Below are 10,505 nucleotides of genomic sequence, written 5' to 3'. Positions count from 1 at the left end.
ATGGATAGCCTTCTTCTCAATTTGCCGTTATAGTGGGCAAAAAATTCCACCAATAGACAACACAGGATCACCAGGAGGTAATTACACCCCTACCATGATTGGTCTAAGACCCCCAACTGTATTTTTTGAATCCATAACAGTGGCCACCAAGTACCTGATTCGCTACTGTGATAGCCTGCTGACCAACTGTGGTGTGTTGTAGCTGGCTACCTGTGGTTTGAGTGGTCATAAATCCTAGGTTCTCCTCCCTCTGATAAAGGGCCTTCGAAAACATTTCTACAGCCATCCTGCCAGACCCCAACACAAAAGATATTTTTGAGGTTGGGGTATGGTATCCAGGCTAACAGTGTGGCTGATATTTGAGAGTCGACAAAAGATAAGGCGGACAAACACATAAGCAATACAATGGTCAGTTGGGCCTTATGTAAAGGTATCAACATAGTACTGGTTCCTGTTAAAGTATAGTGCTTTTTTTATCATATCATAATGTTGACGTTACCAACAATTGCATAAATCAAGGTTGCTGTATCATTCTATCATAAGATGATATTTGATTACGCTACAGTCTTTAATTATCATCATTTCTAATCAGTTTCTTCGTTAGTAGATGTATCCAGATTCTAAATAATCTAGATATTTCCTACAATGGATATTGGCCCTGTCAAAATAGATATTCGTCTCAAGGCTAAATATTCCATTTTTGCTAAGCACGAGCTGCACAAGACTATGTTGGTGCCGAGTATTCTTAGTATCTAAGACCCTTACGTCTTGTAGTGTTTTCTTGAGTTTGTAGTTCTCGATGAGGAGTCTTCTGGTCTTCTCTGCGGCTGACATCTGTTTGTCGGAGTCCGTGCCCTTTGACCCCGAGCGTCTGGTCAGCATGCACTTGAACTTGGTCCGCTCCTCGGCCGCCATGTTTCTCATGGTCACTAGCTGTGGGTAAAACATAGACCTTTTTCACACTTCCCATGATACAATGCGCCAGGGTTCCGGATATGGATGTTACTACCGTTGTCCAGGGTGCGAAACCAGGGTGAAACCAGTTAAAACCTTCAATACGAGGGCGGCAATGCATATATATAGGAGTTAGAGTTAGAATTAGAATTAGAAGGCAAAGGGGGCCATGAAAAGCTGCACACTCAGGCTTCTGTTCCCCCTGCATGTTTTCTTTTCAATCTATTTATCATTTGTTTTTAATTGTTGTATATGTGCTGAAATAAATAAATAGATAAAAATAGATTTAAAAAAAAGGCATTGTTTGTATCAAGAACTACTCTATCAACAGAGACGAGGGTCGATACCGACTTCTGGCCATGTGCCCCTTTGCCGGAATCACGTGTTCGTATGTTTACGGAGGTGGTTAGTCATTATCCCCATATGAAGGGGGAAGTTGATGTCTAGTTCTGTTTCCTTTCTATTTGAAGAAAAGCCAAATATTCAGCATCTAAGCACCGGTTCTAAAGCTAAAGAGCCGCAAACGTCTTTTTTGGGGGGTAGCAAATGGTTTGTACATATGAAATTGAGCTTGCAGTTCACTAACTAGAATAAAACTGAGAATGCGCTTGTAATTTTCCATTTTTCAAACCTAACTTAAAACCCATAATTTGTTTCATGTTTGGTTGTTTTTACAGATATTATACTCCCTGCGCGTTTGGGACACCATTGTAAACATTGCATAAAACATTCCCTGTATGAATGTAAACGCTTTACCAGTAAAGACCAGTGAATAGCTTAAAGCAATCGGTATTTTGCTAACCTTAGGCACAAACACCAAGCACAGAGTGATGGTAGTACAGAGGATGATGAAGAGTGACGTCAGCACGAAAGCCTCGTTCTGGCGATCCTTGATGACGAATGAGATCCCGGCTCCGATGACGCACATGATGACGACATTGTACACGCTCATGCCGATGTACTTGCTGTCGTTCAGAGCCGGGATGTTCACGTGGCGTGTCTCCCAGGCCAGGAAACATCTAAATATCTAAGATGAAATTTGAAGACGTTGTAAATTTACAAAGGAAAAGGAAGACGGATAGCTGTAAGCAGCTAGCTATACACCTTTCTCACGCAGCGGCCATGTTAGATCGAAGACGAGGTCAATGAGGCAAACAGACAAAACTTATTTCTAAAATAAGCTCCTATTTAGATTTCCCCAAAACCACACAAATTTTCACAATATAAGATCAAATAATAAATATTATAACTAGTGTTATGCACCGAAAGATGTATCAATTTAGAGTAGCGTAGACTGACCCCATAGCCCCTTAAGAGATGCAAAATAAAAACATAATAATGCAAATATTTGACAGACATGCAGCCAAATCTCTTATTGGTCACTTTCCTAATTGGTAGGCCATCATTGGTTGAACTGCTAATTATGATGGACAGTCTTTTGTTTGCCTCATTGAACTCGTCTTAGATCTGTCATGGCCGCCGCGTGAGAAAGGTGTATAGGGCTTTGAACATAAGCAGGAAGCTGAAAAATATGTACACATGTTTGAAAGCTTGCATTCATTTACAGGAGGAAATGTATGATCTACAAAGTTACAGCGTCATTTTACATTCAAAATCTCCGATGTGCGTATTTTGTAAACATAGATATAGATGCATAGCCTGCTGCAGTACTATAGATAGCCGCAATGGGGCCCAATATCGGACTGTTCCCCCGATACCTACCCACCAGCCAGGTATCATGAAGGTCCATTATTAGCTTTTTGACTATGCTATTTACATATTCATTACAAACAAACATACAACCACAGCGACTCCACCACGGCACAATAAAACATAATCTTCTGGTAAAGCTAATAAATTTATAATTATGTATTGTGAATCACAGAACCATACCAGTAGAAGTCCCTTGTAAACAAAGATCACAGCCAGCCATAGGGTGAAGTTGTTGCTGTCACAATGCTCCAACACTGGCACAACGGTAACTTCCCTTCCAGGCTGGATATGATAAAGAATACAATCCATATTGTGTTATTACAAGGTATGGTGAACATGCCAAATCTTTGAAATCTACAAGGTTTTGAACGTTATGGTTACACTATCATTGTCTTTTCTTTGAAAATTTTGGCGGCTTTCAAATGCCAGGATATACACGGTTCAATCGCTAGGTGGTGTTTTGGCATGCAAGACATAAATGAACGTGATTGGTAGTGTGCAGTATTCAAAAGTCTAACTTAATGAAGCGATTTGAAGAAATCAGCTAAAAAGATATACTCAATCGACTTGATGTTTTTGCAGACACAAATACAGGGGAGGCTAATATGTATCCTTTTACGGAGTGTAGTGCTATTTCTACTTTTATAGCTAGCAGTGCTACATGTACTACCCCTCATATTGTATGACCGAAAGATATTAATATTTCTATGTAGCATTTTTATGATATTATCAAGATAACGAACCTCTGCGGGAAACGTTTGCAGGCCTCTCTGTAGGGGGTCAACGACCTGCCACGTAGTGAGAATCACGATGTCCATCAGGAGAAGCACGGCCACGATGCCGAACAGTTTCACATCCTTGATGGCCATTTTCTTCATCTTGGTGTTGGTGAAGATGACGTGGACTCTCCAGGTCTTACTGAACATGGCCCCAAACGCAAGGGTGAAGCCCACGGTCAGCATCCAAGTGCGCACCTAGCGGATACGATTGATGGTACAGTCATTACCATATGCGTAGAGTCTGAGATGGACAAATCTTTCAGTTTGTTTTAAACTCCGCCGGAAGATTTAGCAACAGATACATGTCTCAATTTATTAATTCAACATCAATTTTTCAATGAAAAATATAACGAAAATGAATTTATGAGATCTACGTAAAATTCATACTTAAGAGTGCGTGTTGAATGCAATGTTTAGTGACCTGTACTTACCGTACATAGTCCTTCAAATGTAGTCTCTGAGATCAGCGCGCCGTCCAGACCAAGCAGACACACAAACAGGTAGATGAAGATACAGCCCACTATGATGAGAGTGTTCAGATATGGACTGGACATCTTAACAAACCTATACGGGGGAAATCAAACATTCAATTTCTTAAGTCTTCAAATACTTGTGCAGCCATGGCAGCATTGCTTATTTTGAATTTTGAAGTAAAAAAAAAATTATAAAGGAAACGTTACTGACTGTATATGCCTATGGTGAACAAACCACAAAATTATTGAAACATGTCAAAATTAATTCAACATCAGCGAACAAAAGATGTATCAAACTGCAAATAAATCATGAACAGCTTTTTAAATATAATAACAACATTAAGAGTATGCACTCGCGAAAAGGGAAAGATGAACAAGGTGTCATTCGCAGTATAAAAGATGAGGCATCGAAACGGAAATGTATATATTTCCGCTAGAATGTCTAGTAACCAATGTCTGGCCGATCCGAAAGCATTCATCAGAGTTGCTACTGTAACGCCGTAGACAGTGCAGCTAGCCACGGGGACTTGTTTCAGGGCGCCAACCAGCCGTTCAGCTGTCAAAGCGGACTTGAAAATTTTTAGCAAGAACCATATGCGACAGCTGATGATGACGTTAAATGGAGGTCCCGTGTATGGGGAGAGTCACACCCCATGCACGTTAAAGAACCCCCACACGTGCGATGGTGCGGTGTGAGATGGAGCAAACCCTTCTGTCTGGAGTTGGTGATTCACTTCAAATCACCCGGATGGGAGACCTGGCGCATCCCCGTCTTGTAATTAGCCAGCGAAAGGGTATGTCACCCCGTAAGGGTGACCTTTCATACCTGTTTCGCCATACCCTCCATTGTCATCGTATATGGAGAATCCTAATAAATAGATAAATAAGTGACCTAACTCAAGCTAGACTACTTATGCACACATAGTCTTGCTATACGGTTTTGTTGGCTGCCTCATGCATGGCGTAACGCACCAGGTTTATACAGAAGAATACAAGCTGCATATCCAGACAGATTTATTTGATCCACTCAGACAGGGAAGGACCCCTACTCTTTTAGAGAAGAATGATGGTTTCTTTCACGTGCTGGAGGTGTGGCTGTTCTCGAGCTCAAACGCAGGGACTCCATTTTACGCTCAACTCCATTTTCACTTCAATGAAGTGAGGGAAGTCGTCTTAAGTGCCTTCCCAAAGGACATATTGTCAGCGTGTCTGGAAGATTCTCTAGATCTAGGGTTTAAGCCAAGCCCCAATACGCAAGCTGACAACTTTCATAAGGATTAAACAACTGAGCATTTACTACGCATACTGGGAATTTCCTACCTTTGATTCCTGTACTTGATGTTGAAGAAAAGGAATACGATAGCCATGAAGATTCCCAACATTGCCATGACACTGATCATGATGTACAGGGCCAGTGGTACTCTTCTTAGCTCTTCCACACGCAGGGTCTTATCACGTGGTGGGTTATCACCTATGTGCGGTACGCATATTTTACCGATAGGGAAAGGTGCAAGGATATTGGATAGCTATAGCCATAATCAAACAGAAGCAGGCACGTTCATAGTATGTATCGATATTCCAGGTGTAACTACACTGCAGTTTCTAATATCAAATGTTTTACACATGTGCATATTGTATAGATCGTATTCTCTAGAAAAGTATTCTTTCCTCAAGTGTTTAATCAGACAATATTAAAGATGCAAGCATGATGAGCAGCAAGGTATAAACATGTGTGAACATGTATAGTTAAATTTAACTAAGTTTTTGCCAGAGTCTTACCTTGCCATTGCACACTGTGAAGAGCAATGGAGTCATTTTCTGCAAAGTATTCTCCCACTCGAACCTCTGAACCTTCTGAAAGAACAGAATAGCGTATTACGAACGGGCCACAAAGAGCGCAGACTTGTGCTTTTGAATGATACTGTCTGAATGACTCATTCAGCACCAAGGACAGGGATGTTAGCATCTATAACACTCATCTCACGGGACAGGTATAGTGTTTTCTGTAACTTATCCGGGGACTGGAATTAATGCATTCATCTCAAAGCTACATGTACATAAACTTATTGATACAATTCAGTCAATGACAGTCGGTATCGGCCCCCGTCTGTCAAGCACCTTTGTCAAGCACCTTTGACCCTTTACTGACGTCACACCTCTGTTCCGGAAGTGCGACTTAGGTTTTGGGTCATTACAACTTGAGAAGAGTCAGAGGACTGATCGAAAGCTTGTTGGTAAGCGCTTTATTTTGTGTACGGATATAAAGTCTTAAAAATTGTATCATTATGTTAACTACCGTCACAGATGAACTTACATTCAAGTATACATAAACTTATCTTAACATTTACCTTGAATCTGCTCATACAGGATTGTTCCAAGTCTATCACCGTCTTTGAATCGTACTTTTCCCTGAAGACGAAGAAAAGACACTTGTCATCCCACTTCAACTCAAGTTGACATACACTTAAACATTAGGAAGAAAAGTTAATCTTTTAAAAAGATATGTTCAAGGTTGTTGTTATTTTTGGAAATATGAAATACTGCTGTATCATTTCTATGTATGTCCCTGTACTGGACATGCCTGCCTATAAACGACTGTACCTAGTCACGTTTTAAGGTACTTGGGCGATTATACAAGCTTTTACAGTTCGTACTGGGACTAGCTCTGGCTAAGAAATGACACCAAGTAGTAATGCTGTCAAACATGTCAAGTCCTGGAGGATAACAAAGCTTTCTGCGAAGCTAAGACGTTTCCGGTTTCCTGGAAGCATCCCTTCCCGAAGGGGAAGCTGCATGAGTTCACCAGACGGTGAAGTCTCGCGAGAGTTGTGACGTCAATGCCGTAAAATGGAGGTCACGATGTGTGGAACTATTGCCAACTTCATGTCTTTTAGATTGGAATTGAACCACAAATGGATACTCTTCAAAGCCTTGATTGGGTTTCTTGGGACTATATAATATATGGTGTTGTGAGCCTTATTTGACATTTGGACAAACTCGATATATGAAATCGTCAATGAAAGCATTGGCGTGCTCTGATTCTGTGCTCTTGGGAAAGGCACTTAGTACGAAGTTACTAACTTGACGATGGTGCTACGTTCACCGAGTCTCTAGGCTAATCTGTCTAAAGTGTGCCAATGGACAACAAGTACATTGAGATTGTTGTGTAGATGTGCCAAGATTTGCAAATTTGCCACTGGGTAAGGTAACGTTTTAAAACTGTCATAGCTAGATAGATTTCTTTGAGTTGATTTATCGTTATACCCAATGCCGTAATGAAAAACTAAATGGTTTTGGAAGCCATAAGAAAAGCCGTTGCATTGTCTTTTATTTAGGGCTAGGATAAGACGTTTACATACCGTTACTCCTTGAAAGTCCGTCTCCTTAACTGCGTCAAACATGAAAACCTTCATGTCTTCTTGTCTCTCGTAGGTCAGTTTAACGCGTGGCACGTTTCCTTCCTGTTGTAACTGTCTCAAAACCTTGTCTAGAGCCAGAGCGATCACCCACACGCCATCATAGGCGTACCCGTGGAAAGGGTTGGTCCTTTTGCCTGACACTCGCTGGTGGTACTGCCGTTCGTATTCTGCTGGCGTCTGTATACAATAACAGAAACATTTGCCTTTACATATAGGATATTTCAACAACGATCCTATTCCCCAAATAACCACAAACTTAAACCGCGTTTGGATAATCTCGATGTCAATACCGCTAATTTTTAAGCACATGTTGTCAATCTTATCTCTTGGTCTGTTGAATAGTATTTCATTGCATTGATGTATTGTGCATGCAGCGCTATATTGTAATGATCAACTAATTTCATGTTATTTCAGTGTATATTGTAGCATACAGGTTGGTTTTAGTAAACTAAACTGAATTGGAATCTTTCAGAAAACAAAGCAACCACTGTAATTGCACTTTATTAAGAAAAGCTTCTTCCTCAAGAAAACCTATGTGGTAGTTCTAAAAGTATAAAGTACCTATTACATTACATTCGATCACATTAAGGATATAATATATGACACAATTTGTTCGCAAAATCATATAAGACGTTACAACAGAGTCCCCAAAGTCTTTGGGTGACTATTCTTTATCACAACAAAAATGACATACAGTACACAGTGGTGCCGCACTCAAGCAATGAGATGACTATTTGACTATTTTGTCTATTTTACACTGTAAATTGTACCATTATGAAAGGATTGAGCTTTATGAATATATCAGAAAAGAGTTCCCATATTTTGAACATTTTAATGCAACGGATAAATTTCTATTTTTGATGCGCCTAGACAAACCCTGTATATCAAATATTATCTGCTCTTATATCTACACCTGTACAAAGAAGCGAGAAGATGTCGACCATCCTGTTAGCTTAGTACCTTCAACTAGTTAAATTGTAATTGTATCCTGTTGTTTTTTCATATGTTTGTTATTCTGTTATCAGTCATGTCTGTTATCAGTGACCTGTACATAGCCTGTCGAGGCATGAATGTACAATAAAGGTCCTTCATTCAATATATACCTTCCCGGAAATGGTCCTGTGGTTACTCGTACTACGTTCCAGGAAGTTCGAAATCAGCGCCCCCTCCACAGCCTTCCGCATCTGGTCCCGGGTGCAGTCCGCAGTTCTGTTCCACCACCTGCTGCTGTACGGGCCGTTAAGTATCCAGGCGTACCGCTTTCCGTACAGGTTCAGTTTGTAAGCCTAAGGAATTTAGAATTGATGACAAAATATGTCAATTGTGTAAACATACAATGCAGCAAGGATATCTTAAAAATGTTTAGCCGTAAGATGTGTGTATGCATTTGTTCAACCGATAGCACCTAATATAAGCAATACTGCTCACTTCATTGTGCTTTTGCAGTGCCAATAAAATAGAAATTATTTTACATTAATATAGCATATATTTTCATTGGTTTGTGGGTAAAATTGCTTAAACTTGTTAAGTACTTTTTTTTCAATGTATGTTGTCTAAAGTTCTTGACATGCACAGTATCATTGTTGACTATAAGTTTTTTTTACATCATTTCATGTAGGGTAAAAAGACAATGAATTTAAACCGAAAGTGTAGCCCTATATCAGTACGAAGAAATGTGACAGAAAAAGATGTTTAGAAAATACAATAGTAGTGTAATATTCATAACTGTACCTCACAGAAGACATGTCTTGCCATCCTTTCATCGAAGAGACCCAAAATGATTCTAGCGTCAGATTCCTGTAGCAAGGAAAGTTAAAAAACAGGAATATTTCATTAAGGAATTTGTCGAGACATTTTCTTAACTCTTTAACCCTAGGCCTTGAGCAATTTTTCAAACGTTTATCTTTACTCTCACGTGTTTAGAGACTAATAAGGTAGAAAATATCCATACTATTTTACTTTAATTGTGATGCTTCGTAATAGTTATCATAATCACCTTAATTTGTTTCATACGCCGCCGTACGGATTCTGCGTCCACAAACCCTTGTGCTGTAAAGTTCATCCCAGCCTTCACAAGGGAGCTTTCTAGTTGGCTGTGAACCTGGAAAAACACGTCATTTAGTGAAACTGCACCATATCAATCAATATATATCAGATAGAAACTGTGTATTAACATATCATCAATCTATTAAAATATAGTATTGAATATTTTTAATCGAAATATATATAAACACATGTATACCAAGTCGTCGCCGCATGGAACAAAATGATTATTAAGGTCGATACCATTTTTTGTTGAATCTAAAAAGACAATATTATTCGAGAAATTGCAGGATATTTCCCTCCCAGTGATTTGCCTTTTACCAAAGTGACAAAGGTTTTGACCATAATAGGTTTTGCTATTGCAAACGTGCAATTGTTCCTACTTGCTGGAACAACTAACATTTTCTCCCTATTTCCTGGAACAGCTAACATGCTGTCACAAGCAGTTCTAAGCTGTGATTTGTCCATCACAGAAGAAGAAGAAGAGAGGAGAAAAGGAACACACCAGTAAAAACAATATGTTTACATCTCAGGAAACATGAAAATACAATTTTTTCTTACTATTGCCAAATTGGTCTCATCTTGGTACAGTGTCGCCACACGTGTCCAGTTGAAGTGCCTGAGCAGCCTCACTCTGGCGGGGTTAAAGTCCAGGTCAGAGGGCACCGTCCGAAAGAACGTCGGGTACTTTTCTCTGTCGGAGAACTCTGGCGACGTTACATCATAAGACAGCTAGAGAAAAGGGAAAAAAAGGAAATAAAAAATAAAGGAATAAACAATTGATGTAGTTTGCTAACATCATCATCATCTGGGCGTGCCGGTTGCACGGATAGCCATGACTCTCTTCCTCCAATATGTAAACAAGAGATGAAAAGTACTGATACAATTACAACTAACATTCTAGGCCCTATGGAAACTACTGATACGACTGCAACTAATATGCTAGGCCGTAGGGTAGCCTACTGGATTTTCGATCTCATATACTCTTGACGTTTTGTACATTTGTGGACATAATATAACACAACCATGTCTATCACAGACTTACAATGCTCCACTCTCACATGCCATCCTAGGGTTATGTGGGACTAACTTTGGACCCGGACAAAATCACACTGAAAATAATA

The 10,505-nt window shown here is 39.8% G+C and overlaps 1 protein-coding gene across 1 annotated transcript in view; it reads right to left on the bottom strand.

The window, feature by feature from the left end:
• The window catches only part of LOC118405619 (gamma-aminobutyric acid type B receptor subunit 2-like), a 40,252-nt gene that overhangs the window by 3,201 nt on the left and 26,546 nt on the right, over nt 1-10,505 (bottom strand). Inside the window, exons 3-15 of the mRNA XM_035805173.1 lie at nt 9,943-10,113; nt 9,335-9,439; nt 9,070-9,135; nt 8,442-8,624; nt 7,279-7,515; nt 6,268-6,328; nt 5,699-5,773; nt 5,240-5,390; nt 3,878-4,010; nt 3,411-3,641; nt 2,848-2,949; nt 1,757-1,981; nt 766-933 (exon numbers count right to left, since the gene is read on the bottom strand). Coding sequence (XP_035661066.1) covers nt 766-933; nt 1,757-1,981; nt 2,848-2,949; nt 3,411-3,641; nt 3,878-4,010; nt 5,240-5,390; nt 5,699-5,773; nt 6,268-6,328; nt 7,279-7,515; nt 8,442-8,624; nt 9,070-9,135; nt 9,335-9,439; nt 9,943-10,113 — 1,908 coding nt within the window. The remainder of the gene's footprint in view (nt 1-765; nt 934-1,756; nt 1,982-2,847; nt 2,950-3,410; nt 3,642-3,877; nt 4,011-5,239; nt 5,391-5,698; nt 5,774-6,267; nt 6,329-7,278; nt 7,516-8,441; nt 8,625-9,069; nt 9,136-9,334; nt 9,440-9,942; nt 10,114-10,505) is intronic.

The sequence above is a fragment of the Branchiostoma floridae genome, chromosome 18, assembly GCF_000003815.2.
Source record: "Branchiostoma floridae strain S238N-H82 chromosome 18, Bfl_VNyyK, whole genome shotgun sequence".
In the NCBI taxonomy this organism is placed as follows: Eukaryota; Metazoa; Chordata; class Leptocardii; order Amphioxiformes; family Branchiostomatidae; genus Branchiostoma; species Branchiostoma floridae.
The sequence above is the reverse complement of the archived record's forward strand: the minus strand, read 5'-3'. Positions and strand labels throughout refer to the sequence as shown.